A 27,900-nucleotide genomic window follows, 5' to 3' on the forward strand; every position below is an offset into this window, starting at 1 on the left:
ACGGGCTATCTCGAATTGTTTTAAGCCTATACAAATGACTCCGCTTTTTCTGTGAAGACTAAAAATATGTGTGACATGGCAATTTAAAGCTCCTATGATTGGTCTGAATTTCCAATCCGACGTGGACGCGCTTAGAGGGTTTGATATCCTGCTTTTAGTATTGTTAGATCTTAATAAACTGTATTTTAAATAAATTTTAATTTAATTAATTTAAATTATGACTCCGGTATAAATATTTTCTCCGCCACTGAGTCATATCATTCTAGAACTTAAATCACTGAAATATATCAATATCTTCATGCATTAGTTTAGCAAAACATCTTCATGTATTAAAGTCTTATATTATACTTCAAGGAATACTAATTCTTACTGAACTCAGCATCCTATATATGTTTTGACCGAGTTGGATATATGTTTACAAAACACAGTAACATTAATTTACATAAGTTTAGAATTATACTGCTGAACTTACTCTTTTAAATATTTTTTTGAAAATTACTCTTTTAAATATTGAATCAAACACTTCTAATGTACGTAAATTATAAACTAGATAGCCCATAAAATGTCAACAGTTTGACGTACAATAGATAAAAAAAAAAAAAGCACATATAATAGCTTTCTTTTAACAACCTTACACTTCTTGGTCTCCTAAGCATTGTTGTTTCTCCGATAAACCGTATCTCTGTATTAAACATACAATAAGAGATTAAAGCTGTCTATGAAATAAGTATTATACAAGCAGACAAGATTCTGAGGCAAATGTTTTTTTTCTTAGTCTCGGGGTTCGATCGAGCACTTGCTCTCACATCTATCTTGTTATCTGAAAGAGGCTTGGCTGATGAATAAGCTGGAGATTTTTTTAACTAAAAATGTACAGTACATTTTTTTTTTGACATTTTTTTTGATTTGATACCTTTTGGGAAAGACAAAAACAAGGAAATGAAACTCTATGTTGCCTTGTTTTAGGCTTTTGATTCGGGGGCTTCGTATGTTCCGCTAGCTCTGTATTTCATCTATAATCAGATGATTAAAAAAAAGGAACAAATAGCCAAAAAGGTTCAGAAAAAACACATGAGAGCTGACTCTCATCTCCATCCGGTTATCTATTTGACCGTCCGCTTTAATCTGGCCACGGTTTTGATTACTCTGTAATTAGTTTTTAGATCGGTTTATACAAACTCTAGAACCAAAAAAGGCTAAAAACAAGGTCGAGAAGAAAATAGTTAGACTCATAAAACCGGCTTTACAATAAAATATATATACTCTCTATCCGGTTTTCTAATATGAACCACCCGGTTTAGAGTCTGGACTACGGTTTAGATTACTCTGTTATTTCGCCAGATCTATTTTTTTCTTTTTCTTCAGAAACAGAAAACAAAAAACTATCCATTGCTTTCCCCCTAGCGTTTTCTTCTCGGTTGATCTTCTTCTCCAACTCACACTCCGGCGTCTCTTAGTCGACCGACCGCTCCTTCAGGTACGCTATCTCTTCCCTCAGCTATTTCTGTGAATTTCGTTTTCTCGATTTTCTGTGTAGTCTCGGTAAATCTAAGCTAGGTTTCTGTTCGAATCTGTGATTGATTTCTCAGCGTGATTAATCTTCGTTTGATCTGTTTTGTATCGTGACTATGACCTCGTGATCCGTCTAATTGAATCGCATTTCTACAATTATCTCTCAACATTTGAATTGATTTGATTCCGCTTTGGATTCGATAGCTTAGCTTACATCTTTATGTTTGAATCGAGTCGATCTGCGGCTAGATTCTAGATCTTAGGATTTATTACTCGGATTCATTGTTAATCCCCTTTACAGTATTGTGTAATTGGCCCCTGCGACGTTGATCAATCGTGATTTTTTAGTTGAGGTTGAAATTGATCTCTGAGGATTGAATGGTACATTGTTAGTGGTCTCTGACTCTGACTGAAACTTCATTCTATTCATAATATATATTATATGATCTTTCTTGATTTTATATAATAACGTGATTACATGTGTTAGCTTATGAGATATGCTGCTCATCGAACTGTCTAGAGAACACGTAGTTATGTGAACACCATCAACGTGTAAGATGTTATTATACTTCACTGAGATTGAAAGCCATTGGAAAACATGCGACAGTGTTTTTTTTTTTGTTCATTACCAATATGCATTGCGTTGCTTATGTTAGCTTATGCCTCATTGTTTTCCTGGGAGAACACTTCATTTTATAGACTTTTTTTCATGTTGAAGATGCGTTTGTGTTTAAAGTTTTGTAATTTATCTTGCTTCTGGTGTGAATTGGTATCCTATACGTATGTATCATGTATGAGATGTACATTGTTTCAACTATTTGAAGTAAGATGTTTTGTACTTGTTTCTTCCATGAACTGTGTGTTTTACGAGCTGTTTTGCTGTGTTTTCTTTTAAGAAGCAGAGAAAGTCATTCCGGAAACATGCCGGGTCAGAAGATTGAAACAGGTCATGAGGACATGGTCCATGATGTGCAGATGGACTACTACGGAAAGAGAGTTGCAACTGCCTCATCTGACTGCACCATCAAGATAACCGGCGTCAGCAACAACGGTGGATCCCAGCACCTAGCTACATTAACCGGCCACCGTGGTCCCGTCTGGCAGGTCGCGTGGGCCCACCCTAAGTTTGGATCATTCCTTGCTTCATGCTCCTATGACGGTCAGGTCATACTCTGGAAAGAAGGCAGCCAAAACCAGTGGACCCAAGCTCATGTCTTCACGGACCATAAATCTTCGGTCAACTCCATCGCTTGGGCTCCTCATGACCTCGGACTGTCCTTGGCTTGTGGGTCATCCGACGGAAACATTTCGGTATTCACAGGCCGTGCTGATGGTGGTTGGGACACGACGAAGATCGACCAAGCGCATCCGGTTGGAGTCACTTCTGTCTCATGGGCACCAGCCACTGCGCCTGGTGCTCTTGTCAGCTCTGGATTGCTTGATCCGGTTTACAAGCTGGCTTCCGGTGGGTGTGATAATACTGTGAAAGTGTGGAAGCTCTCAAATGGGTCGTGGAAGATGGATTGCTTTCCGGCTCTTCAGAAGCATACTGATTGGGTTCGTGATGTGGCTTGGGCACCGAACTTGGGTCTCCCTAAGTCCACCATAGCCAGTGGCTCACAGGATGGGAAAGTGATCATATGGACAGTGGGGAAAGAAGGTGAGCAGTGGGAAGGTAAGGTTCTGAAGGACTTTATGACCCCGGTGTGGCGGGTATCGTGGTCGTTGACAGGTAACATGTTGGCTGTGTCCGATGGGAACAACAACATGACGGTGTGGAAAGAGGCTGTTGATGGAGAGTGGGAACAGGTCACCGTTATGGAATGATACGTTTCGCTATTTACTTTACTGAATTAAAGTCTTTTTAAAAGGATCCTTTTTCTCAGGCTGGTTTGGTGGTCTATCTGTGAGGGAATGTGGATGTGTTTTTTTCTTCTTCTTAATTTGGGTTTCGGAACATTTTGGTCATTTTCATCTTTCCTAGCGACTTTTTCTTTTGTTTTTCCTTTTTAAAAACACTATCTTCGTGAAATATAATATCTTAGTTTTAAACTGGACTACCTGAATCTTTCGACAGATGATGCTCTTGTTGTCATATTTGACATTAGCATACTGGTTTAAGTTTGTATCGTCGATGTCTCTCTTAACTGGATTCGATTGGGAAACTAATGTCAACTTTAGGCTTGTGTTTGTTCGGACCGAATATCCAAACCGGAATTTATTTTGAGAACAACTAAACTATATAAATCTAAAAAAAATTGTTTGAAAGATTCAATTACAAAATCCGTATACTCATGATTGTTTTTCATTATTTTTATTTATGATTTAGTTGTAAAAATAATAATTGTAACAAGATAAATTTAAAGAATTTCCCAAAGAAAAAGAACCTAATATGTATACGCAGATATTTTCAAGTATTTTATATGCACAAAAAAATTGGAACTGATCTGAAACCTGAGCACAAGCAATCGGAAATTCCATGGAATGTGTTCTAAACGTTTCTATCTGAAAACCATATCCGATAAGAACTAGTGTTCTAAAAAAAGTTGATCTTGAACACATAAAATGCATAATAATCGCTTACAGATTTCTTTAACTTTCTTTGATAAGAAGTTAAGAACTAACTCGAATCCGATTTGAAAAACCAAAACGCATATGTCTCCTAATCAAATTCATTCAATTTGGGCACTGCATAATTCAAATATCCAAACAAAAATGGACCCAATACAGTCCATACCCAGGTTTCTAGAATAAACGTGGCGTAGGCCCATTTAAATCAATGATCCATTTCCAACAAAGCGCCGTCTCTCCTATAAAAAAATAATCATTTTCTGTCAACAGAAACTCTCCGGAACATTCTCTCCTCCAATCTAGCTCCTACGCCCACTGTGTGTATCCAACAACAACAACCAGCAAAGCTTTGATCTGATAAGATGGCGAGCATCAGCAACGAGCCGGAGCGCGAAGAAGAGTCCGGAGCCAACGAGGACGAAGACACCGGCGCTCAGGTCGCTCCCATCATCAAACTCGAAGAAGTCGCCGTCACCACCGGCGAAGAAAACGAAGATGCAATCCTCGATCTGTAAACTCTACTCCTACTAGATCGGTTCGATCTAATTAAATCCTACTAGATCTGATCGTGGTTGTTGATTATTGTTTTTGCGAATCTGTTAGGAAATCGAAGTTGTATAGGTTCGATAAAGATGGGAGTCAGTGGAAGGAGAGAGGAGCTGGTACTGTCAAGTTCTTGAAGCATAAGGAGTCTGGGAAGATCCGTCTCGTTATGAGGCAGTCCAAAACTCTCAAGATCTGTGCTAATCATCTCGGTACCGATCGTGAATCTTTTTTAATGGTGGATCTGTGTTTGTATTATTCTAATTTTTTGATTCTTATCCTTGTGTGCAGTTACGTCGGGGATGAGTGTTCAGGAACACGCTGGGAATGATAAGTCTTGTGTGTGGCACGCTCGTGATTTCTCCGATGGGGAGTTGAAGGATGAGCTTTTCTGTATCCGCTTTGCTTCAGTTGAGAGTGAGTTCGAATCAGTCTCTTGTGTATGTTTGGATCTGATTCTTGCTTGTGGTAGCACTGTTCTCATTGTAGCTTACTTTATTTAGTAGGTCATTTGAGGATCATTGAATTTTAGTATGATCACATGTTTTGAATGTTCCCCAAGCTTAGACCTTTAGTTCATTGGAGGATCTTTAACTCAGTATGACCACATGTTTTGGATGTTCCTCAAAGCTTAAACCTTTTTTATATCCACTTTGCGTCAGTTGAGAGTGAGTCTGGATTTTTCTCTTGTGTATGTGTGGCATACTTATAGTAGCTTAGACCTTATGAGCTATGACTAATCCTTTTTTTTCCGGGGTCTAGAGTGTAGATACTGTAAATTTATGGCTTAGGTCACTGGAGGATCTTGAACTTGGTGATATTTCCATATGGTCACATGTTTTGGATGTTCAGTTCTACAAGCTTATTGTATCACCCTTTTTAGAGTTTTTACTTGTTTTTGAGTTATTTTCCCTTGCACTTATCAGTAAATGTTGAAGGGTATCATGGTTGTTTACTTAATGGTAGCCTTTTAAAGGTGGCAATCCAACTAGAGGTATCTGGACATTTGTGTAGGTTCAAGTGTATGATCTGCATAGACAAAATGCAGTCTAAAGCTCTAGTATTTATACTGGCTGTCTCAGTGTAGCTTGGGAATGAGCTGGTGTTATAGACGTGTAGTATTGGAAACTGTTTCATGTGATTTATTGTTTGTGTTTTTGAAAATCTTTCTGCGTTGTATAAATAACCAAGTCTTGTTTACAATACCGTTATCAGACTGCAAAGCATTTATGCAAAAGTTCAAGGAAGTTGCCGATTCTGAAGAAGAGAGTAAAGAGGCTTCTGATACTGCTGGTCTTCTTGAGAAGTTGACAGTGGAAGAGAAGGACACCGAGGAGAAGAAGGAAGAGAAACCAGTCGAGAAGGTAGCATCAGCAGAAGAGGCAGAGAAAGCTGTTGAAGAAAAGAAAACCGAGGAGTCTGTGCCCTCTGCGTAAGATGCATGCATAGATACAACGAACACACGAGGCTAGTTAATTTACAGCCTGATATGTTTTAAATCCATCGCATAACTTGGCTTTCTTTTCTTTTTCTTGAAATTGATACATGTTCTGTCAGTGTCACCATGTTCACTTTCTGAGTCGTGTTGAGTCTATATGTTAGTGTCACAAGAGTATCACATGTGACATTTACATATGACAGATTCTGGGGTTGTTTTGGGATTCGTTATGTGGAAAGAATATCCCTTTGTTTTGATTTTACAATATGTATGCATTGGATTGTGTTTTTTTTTTTCATTAAACAAGTCGTGTTACATTACATTAGCGTATTGCAGTTCTACAGAAGCCTCAAAACCGAATCATCCGATCAATATTGGGTTTAGAGATAGACGGTTGTGATAAGACCTAGATATCCGAACAGATCAGGATGGACCGGATAGGAATGTTCCTTGGGTTTAGAAATTGGCCAAATATAATGATCATTTGAGAAAGAATAAAAGTATTAGGGGTTCCTCAGTAAAATGGTAAAAATGGAATGAAGCGACAAGACCGGCTTAGATATGGTATGGATAAGCCCTCTAGATTGTGAATTATTACAATGGGACAAATAACGTTTCAGGTTTGGTCATGTGTCACATTAGTTGCAGGACCGGACCCATGATGGTATTCTTGGGGTGATAGTGGCATTGGCTTTAATCCGACTTTTACTCAACTGGATCGCAAAAATTGGGAACCCATTAATGGATGATGCTGATTTGTCACATGTAGGCCTTTTAACCTGATCAATCTACCAAAGACTAGAAATTATAATTAGATACGAATGTCTAAAACGAAACCAAACAATAAACCTTATTTGTAATTTAATATTTTGTATTGAACTCTATTTCTTATACTCGTTGTTTAAGTGTTCAGAGAACCTTCCTATGAGGTCTATCGGATCCGAGAATATTGAATGATTATTGATTAGGGGTATCAAACCTAGAAACTTCATAGAAACATCATACACAACTTTCAACACAATACATCTATCAAAGGGACGCGTATGTACTTTTTCTTCTTTTTTTTTTTCTGGCTACTATACTTTTTACAGACGCAATCTCACTTTTTCTTCTTTCTCTTCTTTTATTTTTGCCCATTTATATATTTTCTAGTAGCTTTTGTTTGTTTTGGGAGTGCAATTATTCCGATCCACTTTTACATGCATGTACTTTGAGTTTTATTTGAAGAGATGGTACGGATGGACCCCACCAAATGACAAGACACTTACAAGATTTGGTTGTTGAGTTACATTTTCTTAAATAATTCCCAACCGTGTGCATGCATATGTCCATTTACGTTCCTCTAAATTATTGGAGAGTTTGTACCAGGCTAGCAGCGATGTGAACTCGACAGAAATAAATTTTTCAATCAATCACAAAAATTTACACCAACTTGATACGAACAATTTTTACTATCACTTGCTTTCTGATTTCTACCGAAGCAAAAATGTACAGCCAATTAAGTTCAAAAAAAATAAAAAATGTACAGCCAAACATGAATCAGTCGCACACTTTTGCCAACATAGAGTACTGATTTGACCAAAAAACAAAAAAAACATAGAGTACTGTTTATTTACCTTCTCGGCGATGTGAATACTACAGCAGCTAAGTGTAAACTCAATAGGGAAATCGATAAGAAAAGTTCTGCAAACTTGGTAAAACTAATATTAGATCAGTACGATCACCCACAATCAAAATCTTGTGATATAATAAGAGTATCATAAAAGCTGATCGTTTCAGGCCACAATCAAAAATCTTGTTGAGTTCATTTTGTTCGCCATTTTTAAGTTCATTAGAATACTTTTATGCGTTTGATAATTGGTAGACTGCTGATGCCTTAGCAATGTTTCTCACAAATCTAGTGACACATTTGTAACATTATTTATCATCGTAACTTTGGGACTTAAGTCCTTTGCCAAAAAAAAAAAAACTTTGGGACTTGTCTGTTTTTCTATTCCCATAGAATTAAAGACTAATTAGTTTTTGAAAATTTATAATTAAATTTGTAACACTATATATACATTCTGACATACTTCCGATGGTATATATGATTCTGAAAACTAGTTTACATTTTGATCAAATTTTCTCAATATATTTAGAAAAAGAAATAATAAACTAGTTAGTAATTTGCTATAAAAGTTAGTTTTCAAAATATATAGAAAACATGTTGTAAATCAGCCATGAATATAAGTACAAAATATATCAAAAATGTTCTAGCTATGAAACGAGTTTTTTAATAGTGAAAGTCATTATGTGCAATCTTCCCGAAAGAAAATCTTCCAGAAACTTGATTAATTATTAGCTGAATAACAAAATTTCGTATATTCATTATTAGGAACTAGATTAATAATTCAATTATTTTAAAACATCGCCATCTGGGTATCAAATCCAGTACCTTTCAAAGTCAGATGGACCAACCATCTAACATGGACACACACACAGACCTGATATTTGCTATTTTACTTATATTTGATATTTGACTTGTTTTAAACGAGTCATCAAAATTTTGATTTGTATTTTGTTTGTTAAAAACAATCGTTTGTTATTTCAAGCTAATGATTTACTTGTAAATAATGTCATGTTCTGTTACTTGCTATTTGTGAATACTTGTCAGTTATTTAGAAGTATATTGAGTTTTTTGAGAATTATTTGTTAAATAATACTATTAGAAAAATGTGATTTTTTTGTTAACTCTACTATAAAAGTACAGGAATCACTCTAAAAGTAATATTTGTGCACATTATAGAAGATAATAATGAGCAAAAACATGGATGTTTCTATATATGAATATTATTTACTTTTCATAGCAATAATAATGTCTTCGAGTAATATATAGCCAGGTAGCAATTTTTTCATACGCGTTACTTGTTTTATATTTACAATTATTTTTAAATTCTGCTATATTTAATAACAGACTTCACAACAAAGAAATTTAAAAAATCAAAACGGATAGAAAACAAAATAACTTAGCAGAATTCTTTACGAAGTCTCTTATCCTTAGAGCCTAAAATCCAATAATTGAAATAACAAGAAATATCTCTTTATTAAAATAAAATTAATTTGTAAAGTGTTTAATATACACAAAATTTAACACTTACATGTAAAATTTTAATTTCAAAAAATATTTAAGAATCCAAAATATAGCTATAAAATATAAATATTACTTGAATATGTAACCAAACTCTAACCAATGGACAATAATGACTTACAATATATATTCACTCATATGTATCATAATTATTTATTCTTATTAACTTTAAATTTACATGATTTAGAATTGTTTATATTTACATGATTTCAATTTATTTCCAATCAATATTTTTTTTTCAAAAATTTATAAAGTAATTATAAATTAGATTTATAACTAGACTTCTCAGAAGATTTCATTGTCCCGTGCAAATTTTTCAAGACTATAATTTTAAAAGTGTTTATATATTTTTAGTCATAAAAATAGTTGTAATTGCACTATTATTTTAGATTAATTTTACTTTTGATTGAATTTCAGGTATAGATTTTCATTTCTCAAATTTTGGATTATTTTTAATAAATTGTCCTAAAGTTAAACGGTAACCCATTGGTATAAATAAAAATACTCACTATAATACATAGACCTAAATCCGATTAAAATACCCCGGCCTAAGATAGTTTTTAATTGTCAACAGGAGTCCTGTAGATATATGAATATTCATGCTCCAGAAAAAAGAAACGTCATCTTTCAATAAAAAATATCGTAAGATTTTTTTCTAATAGTTTGACATTTACGTCACAATTTTAAAATTAGTTGTCTACGAATATTCTTGTTCCCACGCATGTGTATGATACATATGACCGAACTCCGAATGTGTATGGCTATTCCATAATAAGAAACATGTTAATGATAATTCAAAACTTGACTTATAATGTTCTTCGGTTGAGAAAAACCAAATTTGCTTTTTCATTTTCCTTTCAACTCTTCTTTAAAAATGTGCTATCTGAGTTTCTTGTATGAAGAACAAAACAAAACAAAACAAAAAAAGAGTCGTGGAACAAGGAAAATCAAAAGGTGAGTGAACCAAGTTAATTGAAGTTCTGTAATTAATATTGACCTAATTATAAAGCGACATGGCTGAGTTAGGTTCACCATTAAATGGGTTGTTAATTTACACGTTAACCACATGTTTTTTTGGTAATCAACGTTAACCACAAGTTAAAGGATTTAGCTTCAAAATCAAGCTGCATTTGCAAGAATTAAGATAGATCAGTTAGGTCTGCTTTCCAATTTCACACGAACTTCGCGTGAGATTTTATACTAAACAGTTTACACACTTTATGCGTGCATGTTGAATTTTGGTGAGAAAATGTAAGAAGAAAAGCAAGATTATTTTCTAATTCAACCATACTATCAACAGATTCTCGTTATTAACCAAAAAGATGCAATTATTGTGCTTAAATATGTTTATTTGAAAACATTTTGTTGCCGACGTTTTTTTTAAGGGCTTTCTTAATTATTATTTTTTGGGTTTTTTTGCTTACAATAACAATGCAGGAAATATTTTGTTGCCGACGTGTGGTATGCAAAAAATGGCATGATGCCGATAATATCTTGACTTGTCTATGCATAGCCGAGGGGCTTTCAGGTCCGTGGGTTCTAAAAATGAAGCTCATTTCATCTCTCTTGTGTGGACTATATATTGAAAGTATTTAGTCATAAGCTTTTGAAGGTTTGGTTTGACTTAGATGGGAAGAACCTTAGTGGGTGCAATTAATAGACCAAGAGCGTGGTCATCCTTTAGCTTCAAAGTGGTGGAGCTTAATCTCCTTTTGGAAAAATTGGATCAATGGAAGGTTGTATGCGAACATCATAGTGCTAACGGAGAAGCTCATCTCATCGTTCAAAATGTGATTTCTCAAAACCGAATGCAATCTTATGTTGCTCTCAACCATCCTTCTGGGCACTCTTATCTTTTTGACAATAAGATCCTCCTCTGTTTTAGCTAGTTCTTTGTTTTAATGTTATGTTCCATTAGCCTTGATTATTCTTTTGTTGATATGCTAATTTTGCTGATGTATATTTCTTTCTAATCAATGAAATATTTTCAGAGATTTTTTTTTGATCAGACATATACTGGCAGCTGGATGAAGAACCCAAAAAAAGAATTATTGGTGTCACCATTAAAATATTGACAAAGATATCTTTAATTAATAGTGACAACTTCTGTGTAATTTTTATATACATATATATATATATAACGTAATATTCAATTTGCTTGGTTCTTATCTTAATGGTCCCAAGTTTTAGTGCACCAGATGGTTGTATCTCGACTCGAGGCATCGATTCTATTACGGTAGAAAAGCACAGAGTTAATTTTTATTTTTTATTTTTTCAAAAAAACATCAATTCCAATTAACATATTCAAATATTCTAGTGTTCAAAAAATATTCTGTTTGTTTTAACGTCAAAAGTAACATATTCTAATTTATCACTGAATATAAACATAAGCATTGATCCATCAACAAAAAGAACTGTAATAAGGTATTTCAGAAGTAAGATTCAACTGACTGCTGTTTCAAATATACTATTAAGACTTAGATGATATACTATTGGTTTGCTTGAAGAATGGCAGATGAGTGATAGATAAGTTATCTCTCTGAACGTGAACGAATTGGACTAGGATCCAATCTATATCCATTTGATTTTCTCAATTGACTATTCAATTTAAAAATACTTTTCTTGTCGTAAACCTACTGTGACCTGAGTTTTATGTAGATATAAGATAATAGAAGCGTCCAATCCAATTTTTATAATCTAAAATACTTTTATCAAATTAGATATGGTTTGCAATAAAACTGATTCCATCCCAAAACGGAAACTAAATTAAACCAAACAATGTGAAATTTTATTTTTATATCTTAATAATACAATTTGAACCTAACCCATTTTTCACTAAAAAACTGTAAATGATAATGCGTAAAAACACCAACAGGTAAATACAACAACTAGCAAAAAATTAACAATATTTATTTTTAAGTATTAAATCAAGGAATATTCTGAAAAAGAAGAAGAAGATGCATAACTATTTTAAATGATAAAAGTTAGATTTATTTTCTTGGATGAACTTACCTCTGTTTCCATAAGCTAATTACTCATTCGTAGAAGTATACTGACTTTTCTTTGATGACAGAATCGAGATTTGAAAACCTATATTTGCATCTTCACTTGGATAAAAATTGAAGAATTCATCATTTAAGTTGACTGAACAATACATATAGATATTCAAGACGAGCTGCCTCAACTAAAAAGGATCTAAGACACTTATGTTTAGGGGCGGATCTAGGATCAAATGTAATTGGGGGCACACATACATTTTCTCACTATACATATTTCTTAAATTGGGGGCACTTGTAAAAATATTAAGCTAATTGTTAAGAAAATAAAAAAAAAACAAATGGGGGCACGTACCCCCATAGGTACTTTTCCCTGTCCGCCCCATGTCTACGTTAGAGATCCGTAATTCAAATATGCTTGATGACTTTTAAAAGATATATAAAATAACCGGTTCTTGTCTCCTGCCCTAGAAGAATTAGTCGGTCTATAAGGCCTGAATTACCTTGGTTCACAAAAGAAAAAAAAATACATTTAGATATTTTACTGATTACTATGTTATCATCTATGTTATAACTTATAATAGTTGACCTCTATACAATTGTGCAGTAAATAAATAAGACATTTATTTGTGAATAAATATCACGGTTAAGTAGCGAAGATTACAGCCCACAATTAGCCATCTTGTTCAAAATAGTTGTTTGCAACCTATGCTATATCATTATTTCTTAGGAAAATGATTATTAACTATACAAACAGTACTATCAGATGACTATATATAGATAAAATAATATATTAAAACTACATGAACTATATAAATTACACGACAATATCCAAGAATAATTATGTGTTATGTTTGTTACACCATCAACATAATTCTAAAAGCCATAAAACTATATTGGACTTATAATCCGATTATTTTCATGATGCTTAACATATTTTAACATATTCTCATTTTTATGTATAAGATTATATTTTGAATACTTGATCTATGTATGTTTATTTTATTTTTGATTATATGGTATGTGTTATGATTAGGTTTTCAAAGATAATTTTATTGGGTTACAAACTTCAAATCCGACATAATTTTTTGATATCAAAATTATATTTATGGTTTTAACAATATAACAAGAATTTTATTGTTATTATCATGAAATACATATAGTTTATGTATTGTTTAATATAATATTTTTTCCACATGTGTAACCATGTGGTTGTATATTGTTCGTGTAGTTAGCAATCTTTTTTTTGAATCTGATTGGAAATTTCAAGCTTTTATGTATTTTTATTTTTTACAAAACTATAATCACATTATTATTATTACTTTTTTAATTTGGGGTATTCCGTATTTATAAAATGATTCAGACTAATTTCTAAAAAAAGGTATAACCCACGGATGAACCTTCTTTTCGGATATTCAAATGATCCTAAGCAATGAAACTATATATGTGTGGTTATTTGATGAAATGTAATGGGGTCTATTCGAATATAGATTGCTTACCAATCCAAAACTCACATACCATTAAACCACTATCACATGATTATTTTTACTTTATTTATTTTTTGAAGTGTAACTGTTAAATTTTATACTAAATTGTTTCTACAAAAATATAGAAATAATACGAAGAAGACAAAATAAAACAAACTACAATGCTACAAATTAAGAAAACTACAACAAAAAACCAAAACCGAACAAAAAAAATAGATACATTGTGGATAGATGAAACAACCATTCTAAAAACATGGCCAAAGGATGAAGTGTTTATGTCACAGCTCGAATCGTCGAACAAGCTGGAGACCTCATCATTATCGCCATCAGCAACCGCTGGCTAGATCATCCCTCAAAACTTCAATCCAGCAATACCTACAGCTTTTCCGACAACACGCCCAAACAAACTCTTCAAACACAATCAGAATACGAAAACCAATAGAAGAGTTCACATGTCGGCAAGAAAGTAAATTGCTGATAACCTTTTCACAGTTATATCAATTTAAAACATGTAAATATTTTCCTCATGCATAAAACTAGCTAATAAATTAGCCAAAGAAAAAACTGTTATAATTAACAGGTGTAAGTTACCAAACAAACTTATTTATTTTCTGTCTAGCATTCAATAAAATATTCATAAGACATTATTAGATATTACTATTTAGATAAAGTTTGTCAACACATAATAATTTAAAGTTTAAAAAGAAACTACCAAAAATATGTTTTTATTTATTTCAAAAATACAAAAAAGAAGAAAGAACAAAGCAGTAAATGAAAACCTGCAAAGTTTCTTCTTTGCACCAAAAACACACCACTCTTCCCTCTCTTTCCTCACTCGCTTGCTTCTTTTTCTCTCTCTTCACATTACTATATTCTCTCTGTTTCTCCAAATTTCTCCTCAGAAACTAAAACTGAAAATATCAGTTTCCTTACGGCAATGAACCAATCACCCACTGTAATCGAACAGGGAATTTCCCGACAGGTCAGTTTTTTCTTTTGTTGGGTTTCTCAGTGTCCTCTGCTTTTCATGTTCTGTCTTTACTCTGTTTTGATTCCTTCATTCATCAAAAACTGTTCTGTTTTTTTTTTTTTTAAGGTTTCTTATGGATTTTTCATTTTCTGGACAATGCGAATTTAATGTAACTATTCATGTGGTTGAGATTAGGTTTCGTATGTGGAAGATGAACAAGTGAAAGCAAAGGGCTTTACATGTTTTCTCTGTTTTTTTTTTTCTTATGATTTTGATTGTTTCCCAAGTAGGGCTGGGGTAGGTTCTTCTGGTTAACCTTATCGACTTTGTAATTACCAAAAATATAATAAAATCAAGACGTGAACGCTTAATTAGATAAGCCCTTGTTACAAAACTTGTGAAATTAAAAAATATCTAAATATGAATGTAAATGTAGAATTTATTTTGAAATAAAAGTCGGTATGTTTCAGGAAATATATTGATGACTTTAGATGAAAAAAAACTCCTAATGGAACAGAACTCTTTCATGTGAATATAAAAAAGGAAGGTTCTAACTTTTAAGCAATCTTTGTTAAAATGTTTCAGCATTTGAAGACTGTTTCCTGTGCCAATGTTCTCACTTTGGCTTACCAAAGCCTTGGTGTAATCTATGGTGATCTCAGCATATCACCTCTCTATGTTTACAAAACAACTTTCTCTGGTAAACTAAGCCTCCACGAAGACGATGAAGAGATCTTTGGAGTGTTCTCTTTCATCTTCTGGACATTCACACTCATCGCTCTTTTCAAATACGTTTTCATTGTTCTATCAGCTGATGACAATGGAGAAGGTAAAACAAGAACTAATCCTTTATTTTTTTCCAATATATGAAGTGTTTACTTATGTGCTCCGATTTTTTTTTTTTTTTTGAAGGTGGGACCTTTGCGTTGTACTCGCTTCTATGCAGGTATGCAAAGCTAAGCGTTTTACCAAATCATCAAGAAATGGATGAGAAACTATCAACTTATGCAACGGGAAGCCCTGGAGAGGCTAGACAGAGCACAGCGGTTAAATCTTTCTTTGAGAAACACCCAAAATCTCAAAAGTGCTTGTTGATCTTTGTGCTTTTAGGGACATGTATGGCTATCGGTGATAGTGTCCTCACTCCAACGATCTCAGGTAGAAACCTTAAGGCAGAGTCTTCTTCTTTAGATTCAATATCAGTTCTAAATACTCTGTTTCTTGCAGTTCTTTCTGCTGTTTCTGGAGTCAAGCTCAAGATTCCTGAACTTCACGAGAGTATGTCTGAATCTTTTTAGCTTATTTTCACAACATATATCAAAAGCTAATGTCTAGTTTTGTTTATTTTGTTCTTGATTCCAGATTATGTTGTCATCATTTCTTGTATCATCTTGGTGGCGATATTCTCAGTGCAGCGTTATGGTACGCATAGAGTCGCCTTCATTTTCGCACCAATCTCCACAGCTTGGCTTCTCTCAATCAGCAGCATTGGAGTTTACAATACAATCAAATGGAACCCTCGTATAGTCTCTGCCCTTTCACCGGTTTACATGTATAAGTTCCTCAGAAGCACTGGCATAGAAGGGTGGGTTTCACTTGGAGGAGTTGTTCTTTCAATCACTGGTAAAAAATTTTAGTTATTTATCTTATTAACACATTTATCTTATATGAAACTAACATTTAATTACCTTAAATAACGATTTGTGCCATTAGAAATATTGTTTAGATATTTATTAAAAATAATTTCGTCATATTAAATTTTGTCAAAAAATATTTGAATATTTTCAAAATAAAATAATTTTTTTTTTTAAAAAAAATATTGCATTTCCATAAAAAAAAAATATCTTTTTTTTTAAATCTAAATTTATATTTCGTTTTTACTATAGTAAAATTGTATCATTTTCTAAATAATTGAATATTTTTGTCATAATTATTAAACTTTTACATCTAGAATTATATATTATCTAAAATAACTAAACATAAATAAAATTTGTTAAAAATATTCCTGCATTTTTAAAAAGCATGTTAGAATCTAGTTCAACTGTTATAACATCATCATAGATTATCTTCCTCATTCTTCTATTGTGTTTATTCTTCTTAGGTGTTGAGACCATGTTTGCTGACTTAGGTCACTTCTCTTCCTTGTCCATAAAGGTAAGACCCTTGACTTTATAAGATATGGTTTCAAATGAAAAGCTTCCTCTTTTAGTAACACAAAGTGAGTTCAGGTGGCTTTCTCGTTCTTTGTATACCCATGTTTGATTCTTGCATACATGGGTGAGGCTGCATTTCTCTCTAAACACCACGAAGACATCCAGAGAAGCTTCTACAAGGCGATACCCGGTAAACAACAAAACAAACGGTTTAGTGTGTGATTATAGTCAATTAGTTGATAACCCACAAGTTATGTTTCAGAGCCTGTGTTCTGGCCAGTGTTCATCATAGCTACATTCGCAGCTGTGATTGGAAGCCAAGCTGTCATATCCGCAACGTTTTCAATCATAAGTCAATGTTGTGCGCTTGATTGCTTTCCTAGGGTCAAGATCATTCACACTTCAAGCAAAATCCATGGACAAATTTACATCCCTGAAGTAAACTGGATGTTAATGTGCCTTTGCTTGGCGGTCACGGTAGGGTTAAGAGACACTAACATGATCGGTCACGCATACGGTAAAACATCATGATCATTAACATAAACTTCTTTTTTTTTTAAATTATATATTATATAAATAACCTGAAAACGGGAATAAGGATCCCATTACACAAGCCCCCTCGAATAAAATTACCCAATTAAAAAACTTATATAAACGTTTTTATAAACTTCATATTAACGTTTTTATATATAAATCTCTATTGTTTGTGCAGGGCTTGCTGTGACATCCGTGATGCTTGTAACCACATGTTTGATGACATTAGTAATGACAATCGTGTGGAAACAGAGAACCATTACAGTTCTTGCTTTCTTGCTCTGTTTCGGTTCCATAGAGCTTCTCTACTTCACGTCATGCGTTTACAAAATACCTGAAGGAGGATGGATCCCTATTCTCCTCTCCTTATCTTTCTTGGTGTTAATGTACATTTGGAACTACGGAACTACAAAGAAACATGAGTTCGACGTTGAGAATAAGGTCTCAATAGACCGGATCATCGCTTTAGGACCGAGTATCGGGATGGTGAGAGTTCCAGGGATCGGTTTGGTCTATACTAATCTAGTGACAGGAGTTCCAGCTGTGTTCGGACACTTCGTGACGAACCTGCCTGCCTTTCACAGGATTCTTGTCTTTGTATGCGTGAAGTCGGTTCAGGTTCCGTACGTTGGAGAAGAAGAGAGGTTTGTGATAAGCAGAGTGGGGCCAAAGGAGTATGGGATGTTTAGAAGTGTGGTTAGGTATGGATACAGAGATGTTCCAAGGGAAGTGTATGATTTTGAGAGCCGGTTAGTGTCAGCTATTGTGGAGTTTGTTGAAACCGAACCGGGAGGTGGAGAAGGGTCTGAGCTGAGGAGAAGAAAGGAGGAGATTTTGGAGATAATGGAGGCGAAAGAGGCAGGAGCAGCGTATATATTGGGACAGTCTTACGCAAAGGCGAAGCAGTCTTCTTCCGTGTTGAAGAAGTTAGCGGTGAATGTTGTGTTTGCGTTTATGAGCACGAATTGCAGAGGAACGAATGTTGTTCTTAATGTTCCTCATACTCCTCTGCTTGAAGTTGGAATGGTTTATTATGTTTAGAAGAGAGAAAGATGTTTAGGGTTTAACAGAAAGAAAGAAGAAGATTAGTACAGTACAGGGTGGTAGAGAAAGAAGAGAGATCTAAATTCGTTTTCATTTGTGTTTAACAGAGATTAGATGTTGGGTTTTCAGAACTTTAACGTGTAAATATACTTATTATTAATGAATGGAATTGGCTAAAAAATGAAATATATTTTTTGGTTTCCTTCCTTATCAAAATTGTAGAATAATGTTTAAAAATGTTTTTCTTTGTTAATTTTTTTTTTGAAATGATTGAAGAGTTGATAAAATGATTATTTCTACTTAAGTTAAATTGTAAAATGTTATGAAATGAATGGAATAGTTCATTCCACATCCTTCTCTAGCCAAAATCTTTATAAATAAAGTTGAATTATCTGCCTTTTCAGGCTGTCCACGTCAGCAAGGAGGATGGGGTTTTTTTTGACACGTCACCCTGCTTTAAACGATGTCGCAAGCTTTATCTGATTCGTCTGGGCCTTTGGAGATTTCGGGAAGGCCCATCGTTTTGTTAAAACCCGTGATCAATGCCGTAACACACACATCAAGCTATGACAAATCCGAAGACTAAAAAATAATATTAATACGAACTTCCAAAATGAAATACTAAAACATAGAAAACTCTATACCATAACAACATCATAAAAAAAATATCTTAGGTTTACAAAAACTTTTACAATGGATGAGAAATATTAACCATTCATATTCATAACAAATATCTTTCAATCTAAGAATAAAAAGTTTTCTGGCCGTTGCGAATGAGCCATTGACACACATGTAACGCAATTACATAAATGTTGAAAATCCAGAGGAAAAAATTAAACCGTCCAATTATGGGTTACAATAAATATACGAAAAAAAATTGCAAAACCTATCAATCCACTTTCTCTAAGGAAAACAAACACGAAGCACCATCATCGGCCCTATATAAACAAAGAGAAGCAACGAAAAAACTAAAAAATAACATCAAAAGCAAAAATACACAAACAGAGGATTTTTTCATGAGTTCCATCAAGCCGAAACAAAGTATCATGCAGACCCTTGAGGCCATGCCTGAAGACATGCGTCTTCTAATAGTTTCGAAAGTAGGCCAAAACTCCCCCGTCGACTACTTCAATACGGTTTTGACATGCAGAAGCCTAAGCTTCCGTCCAGACAACCCCTCTGTTGCCAAAGATCTCAACCTCTCGCCTTTTGTTAAGAAGCCACTCCTATCCAATCAGTACGAATCATTAATGGACGCCTGCCTTAAAGCAGACAATATTGATGCTCACTTTGTAAAAGGTATGATTCAATTCTTCCAATCTCAAAATCAAGTCCTAGGTCTACATCACATCCACATAGCATCAAAGAGTGGTCACCTACAAGGAAGATACATTTTTGGTGTTCTCTTCATGGCCATCGGCGAGACAGACAAAGGAATCAAAATCATCAACGACCTCCCGGAAGAGAAAGGTATTTCGTTGGTTGAGGATTGAATGATAAATTTCAAGAGGGCTCTGGAACGTTCAATTCTTCAGATGAGGGATATATATAAGAGCTCGGTTCTGAAAATGTGGCCAGAGCTGAACTGCCATCCTGGAGACGGAACGGCGAACACGGTCTGCTCAAAGTGTTTCCACTTCTTTTTACTCACCGATTTCTACACGATGATGATGGGCTTCAACAACCTTCTGGATTAAGAACACCCGTAACACCAGACTTTATTAATATCAACCCATTCACCTTCTCTATTAGCTTGAAATAAAACTTCCTACCATTTGGTTTTACATAAAAGATCTGTGTGGTTGTACAATTTTAAACTATTGTTTGGTTTTAGTTCCAATTTTAAATTTAAATAAAGCAGAAATTAAAATTTCAAAATTAAGAAAAAATAAACCCATGCAATGAGATAGTGCCATATAATTTTAGTTCTGTAAGTGTAATAATTATAATAAAAAACATACAAGTTAAAGATATTCTTCCAACCAAAAATATCAAACTCCGCTTCAAAAACTTTGCTTACGATCCCATAAACATAATACAAAATTCATTTCGAATTCATACATCTTCCATTGTAGTTAACACAGTAACGGAAATTTGACACATCAAACATTGACCAAACAAATTACAGTAGAGTAAAAGGTAAAACTAAGTTCAAGATACAAAACAAAAACCTTTCTATTCCAGAGAGAAAATTGCAATCAAGCACGACAACAACAAAAAACTACATACAGTCCTAAATACTACATAGAATACAACAATTCCCAAATTTTTAAAGGAAAACATTACATACGAATCCAGCTTTTGGTGTTCGTTAAAGATTTATGTTCACTTCAATGACAAACATTTTAATAAAAAACGCAAGGGTCTGTGCAACTATAGCATCTTCGATATTAGATCACTTACTCTATTCATTTTTCTGTCGAGAAGCACCTGATAGAAGTAGGTAGAGGCTGGAGGTAAGTGATATTTGCAGGCGAAATTTGGTTTTCTTTTGGAGGTTAGTCAAAGCAAAAAAAACTTTGAATGTTGTCCATGTTCCAGGAGAAAAATATATTTAGTTCGAATGCAATGAAATATGACTGTTTATAACGTTTCTAAATAACTCTCTGCGAATTACTTAAGTCACAAGCCAAACTCACCGTACTTATCGTAATACTAAAATACAAACATCATGCAAAATATCCAATATTTAAAATAAACACAACCCTGCCTACACTCACTCATAAGTTAACAACAAAATAAAAGAACACAATAATACCAATTTGAAATAGGAAAAAAATCCCAAACCCGGCGCGTAGCGCCGGCCAACCCCTAGTTTTATATAAACTAAACTTTATCCGTGCTTGATGCGGGAAGTTATAGTTGAAAGTTTAATGTTTGCTTATACTTTAGACACTTCACGCCATTTTTCTAATATTATTAATTTTAAACTATTTTATACAATAATTTTAATACGATTTAGCTGTTAATATGTATTTTAAAAACTTAAGACCAATTTCCCTTGGGCATCTTAGAAAGGAAATATTCATCAAAATAGAAAGGTATATTAAATTTATTTCATTGTTTGCACATTGATATGGGGTGTCTGAAAAGCAAGTAACCTTTTAAAGTTCATAAAAATATTACTATTTCACATAAGAGTATTTTATAACCTTCGTATTAATATTTTGGTATAATTTATAGTTTAATATCCAACATACTATTTACCATCTAACATATAGTAGAAACGATAAGAAAATGTGTTATACGTTATTAGATATTTTAGATATTAACATTCTTTTTTTTTTGGCATCTCATTTTATTAAAAGCCCACAAAGAGCTATAAGAAAACACAAATATACAAAGAGACATAAGGAAAAACCCAAACTTTAAAAACCCAAAAGGAGAAAATGACAAAGTCCAAGCCAGATCATGTCCACGTGTAGGGCTGCTACGAAAGTAAAGACACACGGCATAGAGGACCTTCTCCTTCCTCCACGGGCCTGAAACCCGACGCTATGATTTTCTGATACCGGAAATCGACAGGGACCAAGGCAAATCGGATAACCAATTCCAGAACGGTTGAGCCATACCGAACCATCAACTCAAAGCTTAAATCCACTTGTATCACGAACATGATAACTTCAGAGATAGCTTAAATCCATCTAATTCAGCCCAGATCATCTTTAAAGATAAAAATAAGCCTGAAGATGAAGAACCCGTAAAACGGGAATAGGATAAAGCTATCTAATTGATAAACGTAACACAATTGAATAACAGAGAATCGAGGCCAAAGCAAAAGAAAAAAAAGAAAAAAACAAACAAAACCGAATATAAATCCGGTAAGAACTAGACTAAATCATCAAAGAGCCACGATGATTTGCTAGTGATAGTGCCGGCAAACATGGTGCTAAACAAGCCACCAGTTTCCAGAGTCGAAGCCCGACAACCGGGAGTCATAAGCCGATGAGAATCCGGTGAATCGATGAAGAAATTCATCAACCGTCCCGTTGATTCCTTCCGGCAAAAGACGAAGAACACTCCCTCTGAAATCCATATTTTCCCTCTGAATGATTTTTTATGGATAAGAAGAAAAGAGAGAATTTTCTCTCCCTCGAGAGAAGAGAGAAGTAGAGTGTTTCTGTTTGACCAGGAAAAACAGATATTAACATTCTAAAAGCGTTGTCAGCAAAAAAAAAACATTCTAAAAACCAAAAACCATTAATTTATATTTTCGTTATTAGCCTATATATTATACAATTGTTTTTTTCATTAAGAAACCCACCTACACCTATCCTACTTGCACACCTATAATATCAAAAGAGGATCATACATCTCTACGCTCTCAGCTTGACATAAAACAAAGGCATTATTGAAGGCCACAGTGAATTTGCTACATAAAATATGAGTTTTAAGTGTATACTATTTTTTATACTTCACAGTTATGGTTATTCATATGTTTTGATTTTTTTTTTAATTATATTAGTTGATGAAATGTCTTATTGATGTTTAAACAACTAAGTCTAAATAAATAATTTGGAATTTGGAGTTTTTTTTTTATAATTTACCATTTTCATGTATATTTGTTTATGAAGTATACAATTTGGATAATTTTTGTATATTAATACATATATGCTAATAAAGACAAAATTTTCATAGTTTTGGATTTGATATTTTTATATAGATCATAATTTATTTTATATTAGTTATAACACTTGTAATATTTGATTAATTAGAAATAAGTAATCATAAAAGATAAAACATTATTAGGCAATATTTTAAACATATTGTAAATATTATAGTGCTAAAAATAAAAATGGCCTATTTATTTTTTGATTTTTAAATCTATGACCAATATTGATGTGGGTAAGCATAATATTCCTTTTTGATTGATATTTTGGAATAAATTTTCCTTGATATTATCATGATTGTTTTACAAAAATTGTTACAATCACGACTGTTTATACCATTATAATTTTTTAAACCTTTGAACAATATTGTTTCTGTTAAATGAATATACCCGTAATTGATATTTGATTATTTTGAATACACACCCAACTTCATCTTCTCCAAATGTATGTGTTTAGTACCTCCAAAAAATCATATAATACAAAGAGAGAACAATCACTTCTATAAGGCTAACACAATTTAAAGAAAAAATTAAAGAGCAGTAATTCAAATATGGGTCGAGATGTTTACTATAAATAAAACACTGTTAGCAACATACAAAGTATGGTTGGATATAATCATAAAATATCACATATAAAAAGAAATTGTAATTTTTATTTTAAATAATAGTATATAGATATTTGAATATTACTGCATTGTCTAGAGGAAGAAAGTGGACCAATGATGACCATTAAAAGGCGCATATCATACACCATAAACAGTATTTATTTATTCAAAAATAAGATGTTACAATACGGTACATGATAATAAATCAATAATCATTATCTTCCTATGATAATATGAACTAAGCAAGTCAGGTTATGTTAGTAAAATAAGAATGAAATCATTAGATTTGATCTATGTTTGTATTTTATCCGGTAACATATATATATTCCTAAAGATATGATTAACATATGTCAAATGTACACAAATGGTCTGGTTAGAAGGATGTTATTTTTTAAAATGGTTTGATTAGATTTGTGTCCAGGGCCGGGCCTGAAAAATATTGGCCACAAGCAAAAAATTATTTTTGGGTCTTTTATTTCATAAAAACAGTGAAAATAATGAAAAAACGGTTGGGAGATTTGATCCCGAGTCCATTTCCGCACTGAGAGTAAAATTACTAGTAGAGCTACACGATCTCTTTATTTATTATTGGCCCTTAAAACATATATATTTTTTTTGGGCCCCAAACACATGTTTGATGGGCTTCTATTCAGGCCGACCCTGTTTGTGTCTTACATTTGTTTTATATATGTGAATAAAAGATAAGTTTAATATATTGTTAGGATTTAGTTATGTAAATCCAAAAATAGTGTAACCATTTTCCTAGGGAAAATCCATTTAAAAAAATCACACATGAGTAGAAGTTGTGACTTCTATTTTAATAGTATATGTATATTTACATAATGCCTTTGTTTTATGTACACAGTTCGCTTCATCAAGCAAAATTGGTGTCAGCATTCTTGCAATGTTTCCTTGTACCTCTTTCATTACAAGTTAATGATATTTACAATTATTTAGACATGTATTTCGACTTTTGTGAAACCAAAATATCTCCTCTGCCTTATATGCTTTATCCCACTCCTTTTTCAAAAATAAAACCCACTCGGGTTGTGACATTATTCAAACTCATACCATGATCTAGTTTTGGCCCAACTCTCCTTCAGACCTCGTGTTATGGCAAGTAAACTATGTGAACCTTGAAGGTTTCTCAACCTCTCGCACTTGGGAAACAATCAGACATCCTCAGCCTGTAAACGACGGGACGTATTATGTCTGGTTCAAAGGAGGTGTTCCCAAACATGCATTCACTTTTCGGATTGCATATCATGATACATTGGTGACAACAGCTAGACTTGCAGTATAGGGACTAAATATCTTAACTGCCTGTTGCCTGTTGCCTATGCAACTATGTTTTCCTCACAGGCGTGGCAATCAACATCAATCCATACTTGGGCTGCACTTATCGACCGGCTTGCCATCAAGGTCTCCTCAACACTTATCTTACGCTTGGCAAAAAGGTATATTATTGGAATGGTAGGATTTGTGACTAAACGACCTGAACAAAAAAAAACTATCTAAAATTAATGATTTAAATTAAATATATAAATCAAATTTATATTATATATAATTTTAAATTATATAATTATATAAAATCAGCTTAATTTATATATGAATTACATATAACCATATTAATTTAATATAAAATGATCTAGGTAGCATTAAATATATATGTTTAGGTGCTAAATCTATTACAATAGTGGATAAATCTTATTAAACCGGACTACCCGAGCGAGACGGATACTAGGGTTTTGGGCCTTTTTCTCTCTATTTATTAGGGTTTTGTGTTCTTCTTTCTAGAGATCTTCCAAAACTATGGCAAAGGAGGAGCACTCCTCCCAAACACCGTCTCTGATTACGTCACTTCCCCAAGACGCCATCGTTGACATCTTTGCCCGTATGTCGAGATTCGACTATCCAACACTCTCCCTAGTTTGCAAGCACTTCCGGTCAATAGTAACGTCGCCAGAGATATTCACAAGACGAGCCTTGTTGGGACGCACGGAGCACTGTCTCTATGTTGTTCTATGTTTGCAGAACCGTACGCGTATTTATATTCTCCGCAAGAACAAAACCAACGGCGATACCTCTTTGGTCTTGATCCCGTCGCTTCCTGCTATGCCTATGTATCTAAACTTCGTAGCAGCGGGGTCGAGGATATACGCGTTTGCTCGGAAGAGCGATTACGAAATGATGACATTAAGCATTGGCTGTGGATCTCACAGCGTGCAACCCTTCCCTAGTATGCCTACACACCTGAATCTTATAGTGGCTGGCATCATAGAGGGGAGAATCTACGGAGTTGGATGTCGCTTTTCTTCGGAGGAGTGGGAGAGGGTGATGGTGGTGTTCGATACAAAAACACAAGTGTGGGAGCCTGGGATGATATCAGTAATGAAGGAGGGTTTTATGTGTGGTTGTGTGGTGATGGCTGACAAGATTTACACGAGGGATTATGCTAACACCTTTGTTTACGATCCAAAGGAGAATAAATGGGAAAAGGACGAGATGCTGAATCTACACAAGTGGGAAAATGCGTGTGTTGTTGATGACGTGTTGTACTACTTAGATTGTAATGAGAAAGAGTTAAGGGCGTATGATGGAAAGCAGAGTTGTTGGCAAGTGGTGAAAGGTTTGGAAGCATTGTTGCCCGAGACGAGAAGAAGAAAAGAGTGGTCACAGACTGTGAATTACGATGGGAAACTGGCTTTGTTTTATCCTAAAGAAAACTGTGAAATTTGGTGCGCGGAGATTTTGCTGGAAACACGTAAAGGAGGGGAGATTTGGGGTACTGTTGAGTGTTGCCGTCATCTCGTGACTTCGCAATCATGCTTTATGAAAGCTCTAGATGTTGTTGTCTGATACCACACCTCTCCATATAATAAACTTGTGCTTGGTTCTTTTTTATAAAAGTTTCCTTGTCCTGCTTCACCTTATTGCCTAGATGAGTTTTCTTGTCGCCTTTGAGAATCCACAACGTTTACAATGACAAAATGTGATAGGAATACCCTTTATCTATCCGGTTTGGTTAATATGGTTTAGTAGTGTTATTTATCAATTTCGGTTTAGCTATTTTGTTTAAGCAAACACTATATCTAAACTTTTACCCATTTGGGATTTTCATTGATCAAGAATACAACTTTATCTTCTTCATCAAGTCTTCTTCTCTATCACCACCCTCATCGCTTATCATCATCTTCTTCACATGAATTCAGCATCTTAGAGATGATATTTGTTCCATTTTAGATCATCTTTTGACATGTGTTCACCTCGTCTTTGATCCTCGGTGGATTCTTGACAGGACCCTATTTTCAAGTTACATTTTTGTATCAGAGTCAGTTTCGGATACCAATGAAACAGGAAAGCCAGTGTAATAAGTTTCAATCTAGAAATCCACCAAGATTCTATTTTACCGGCACACTTGGCACTACTCAATCTTGTCACCCAACTTGGTAACGGTCCAAGCTCAGCCACAAGCTTAGTAACCGCCTAGATCAGCCACTAGCTCACTTCACCCTGCCAATTGCCTCAACTGCCTTGTAACCCATCAATATGATTTGAGCTTCCTAACAACTGGTCCATCTAACTGAACTCAGACTTCCAGTTGATCCAGGTAGCTAAGCTCAGGCTCCCAGCCCCATCCAGCTCTAAACTTCATGTTTCTTAATGTTTCATTGACTAAATATTCTTCTCTTCATGATTTAGCCATTATTCTCCAGACCCTGACATGATTATCTGATAGTCTTTGACCAGCCGTTCATGTCCTTGTCCATGGTTTGTCCCAGCGAAGATGGGAGCAAAGACAATAAATATAATAAATTTGTGGTTAAATTAAGTTTTATAATGGTGTTCCAAAAATAGTGTTCCAAAAAATACGTTTTATAATTAAATTTCATAAATGTAAAATGATATATATATTTTATATATAAAAACAAAATTATAAATAAGCATTATTAGAACAAAATAAATTGAAGATGTACGTAGGGTTCAATTAGAAGGATTTCGGGTTTTTTTTATGTGAAAAAAGTGTTGAACTATGGTTAATAGGTGAGTGAGGAGTGAAAGTAACCACTAGACTACATAGATTTCGGGTTTTGGGGATATGGAATTTAGTCACATTTGGCTATTCTTAAGGTTGGATTCGAATTCGATTTCGGGTTCTCCAGATTTAGTTCGGATATAGTAACACATCGCAAACTTAGTTGAACCTCTTTTAAGCAAATGCATCTACCAAAAATTGCATAGATTCGCGTTCACTGGCAAGCGTCCACGCAAAAACGTGAACCTAAAAAATGTCCACTCATAGACGTCCAC

The 27,900-nt window shown here is 33.9% G+C and overlaps 5 protein-coding genes across 7 annotated transcripts; all 5 read left to right on the plus strand.

Annotated features, from left to right (window-relative positions):
• Positions 1-1,278: 1,278 nt before the first annotated feature.
• LOC106387889 (protein transport protein SEC13 homolog B) lies at positions 1,279-3,572 on the plus strand. Of its 3 annotated transcripts, none has more exons than XM_013827824.3 (2): positions 1,279-1,477; positions 2,409-3,572. In XM_013827824.3, exon 2 carries the CDS (start codon positions 2,434-2,436, stop codon positions 3,337-3,339), a length of 906 nt encoding a protein of 301 aa, XP_013683278.2. In that variant the 5' UTR covers positions 1,279-1,477; positions 2,409-2,433; the 3' UTR covers positions 3,340-3,572. The 3 variants fall into 3 exon arrangements, with proteins under 3 accessions (XP_013683278.2, XP_013683279.2, XP_013683280.2); XM_013827825.2 differs by having other exon boundaries at positions 1,327-1,477; positions 2,412-3,572; XM_013827826.2 differs by having other exon boundaries at positions 1,329-1,477; positions 2,415-3,572.
• Positions 3,573-4,321: 749 nt separating this feature from the next.
• LOC111204398 (ran-binding protein 1 homolog b) lies at positions 4,322-6,351 on the plus strand. The gene is made up of 4 exons (XM_022698971.2): positions 4,322-4,594; positions 4,687-4,838; positions 4,918-5,043; positions 5,842-6,351. The coding sequence occupies exons 1-4, from the start codon at positions 4,446-4,448 to the stop codon at positions 6,060-6,062; spliced, it is 648 nt and encodes a 215-aa protein (XP_022554692.1). The 5' UTR covers positions 4,322-4,445; the 3' UTR covers positions 6,063-6,351.
• Positions 6,352-14,442: 8,091 nt separating this feature from the next.
• LOC111204399 (potassium transporter 1-like) lies at positions 14,443-18,585 on the plus strand. Its single transcript, XM_022698972.2, has 9 exons — positions 14,443-14,656; positions 15,230-15,473; positions 15,557-15,802; positions 15,872-15,922; positions 16,007-16,267; positions 16,746-16,798; positions 16,873-16,987; positions 17,060-17,314; positions 17,510-18,585. Exons 1-9 carry the CDS (start codon positions 14,612-14,614, stop codon positions 18,370-18,372), a joined length of 2,133 nt encoding a protein of 710 aa, XP_022554693.1. The 5' UTR covers positions 14,443-14,611; the 3' UTR covers positions 18,373-18,585.
• Positions 18,586-18,812: 227 nt separating this feature from the next.
• LOC106387076 (F-box/kelch-repeat protein At4g38940-like) lies at positions 18,813-27,793 on the plus strand. The gene has a single exon (XM_048752403.1). The coding sequence runs from the start codon at positions 25,402-25,404 to the stop codon at positions 26,446-26,448; it is 1,047 nt and encodes a 348-aa protein (XP_048608360.1). The 5' UTR covers positions 18,813-25,401; the 3' UTR covers positions 26,449-27,793.
• LOC106452066 (F-box protein At2g35280-like) lies at positions 19,422-19,868 on the plus strand. Its single transcript, XM_013894083.2, has one exon. It carries the CDS (start codon positions 19,422-19,424, stop codon positions 19,866-19,868), a length of 447 nt encoding a protein of 148 aa, XP_013749537.2.
• Positions 27,794-27,900: the final 107 nt, after the last annotated feature.

The sequence above is a fragment of the Brassica napus genome, chromosome C3 (genome assembly GCF_020379485.1).
Source record: "Brassica napus cultivar Da-Ae chromosome C3, Da-Ae, whole genome shotgun sequence".
NCBI lineage: Eukaryota > Viridiplantae > Streptophyta > Magnoliopsida > Brassicales > Brassicaceae > Brassica > Brassica napus.

Bases quoted from the DNA above. Each gene is read 5' to 3' on its own strand.
- LOC106387889 (XM_013827824.3), top strand. From the start codon at position 2,434: ATGCCGGGTCAGAAGATTGAAACAGGTCATGAGGACATGGTCCATGAT.
- LOC111204398 (XM_022698971.2), top strand. From the start codon at position 4,446: ATGGCGAGCATCAGCAACGAGCCGGAGCGCGAAGAAGAGTCCGGAGCC. The intron at 4,839-4,917 runs GTACCGATCGTG...CCTTGTGTGCAG, and splicing joins GATCTGTGCTAATCATCTCG to TTACGTCGGGGATGAGTGTT. The intron at 5,044-5,841 runs GTGAGTTCGAAT...TACCGTTATCAG, and splicing joins CCGCTTTGCTTCAGTTGAGA to ACTGCAAAGCATTTATGCAA.
- LOC111204399 (XM_022698972.2), top strand. From the start codon at position 14,612: ATGAACCAATCACCCACTGTAATCGAACAGGGAATTTCCCGACAG. The intron at 16,988-17,059 runs GTAAACAACAAA...GTTATGTTTCAG, and splicing joins CTTCTACAAGGCGATACCCG to AGCCTGTGTTCTGGCCAGTG. The intron at 17,315-17,509 runs GTAAAACATCAT...TTGTTTGTGCAG, and splicing joins CATGATCGGTCACGCATACG to GGCTTGCTGTGACATCCGTG.
- LOC106452066 (XM_013894083.2), top strand. From the start codon at position 19,422: ATGCAGACCCTTGAGGCCATGCCTGAAGACATGCGTCTTCTAATAGTT.
- LOC106387076 (XM_048752403.1), top strand. From the start codon at position 25,402: ATGGCAAAGGAGGAGCACTCCTCCCAAACACCGTCTCTGATTACGTCA.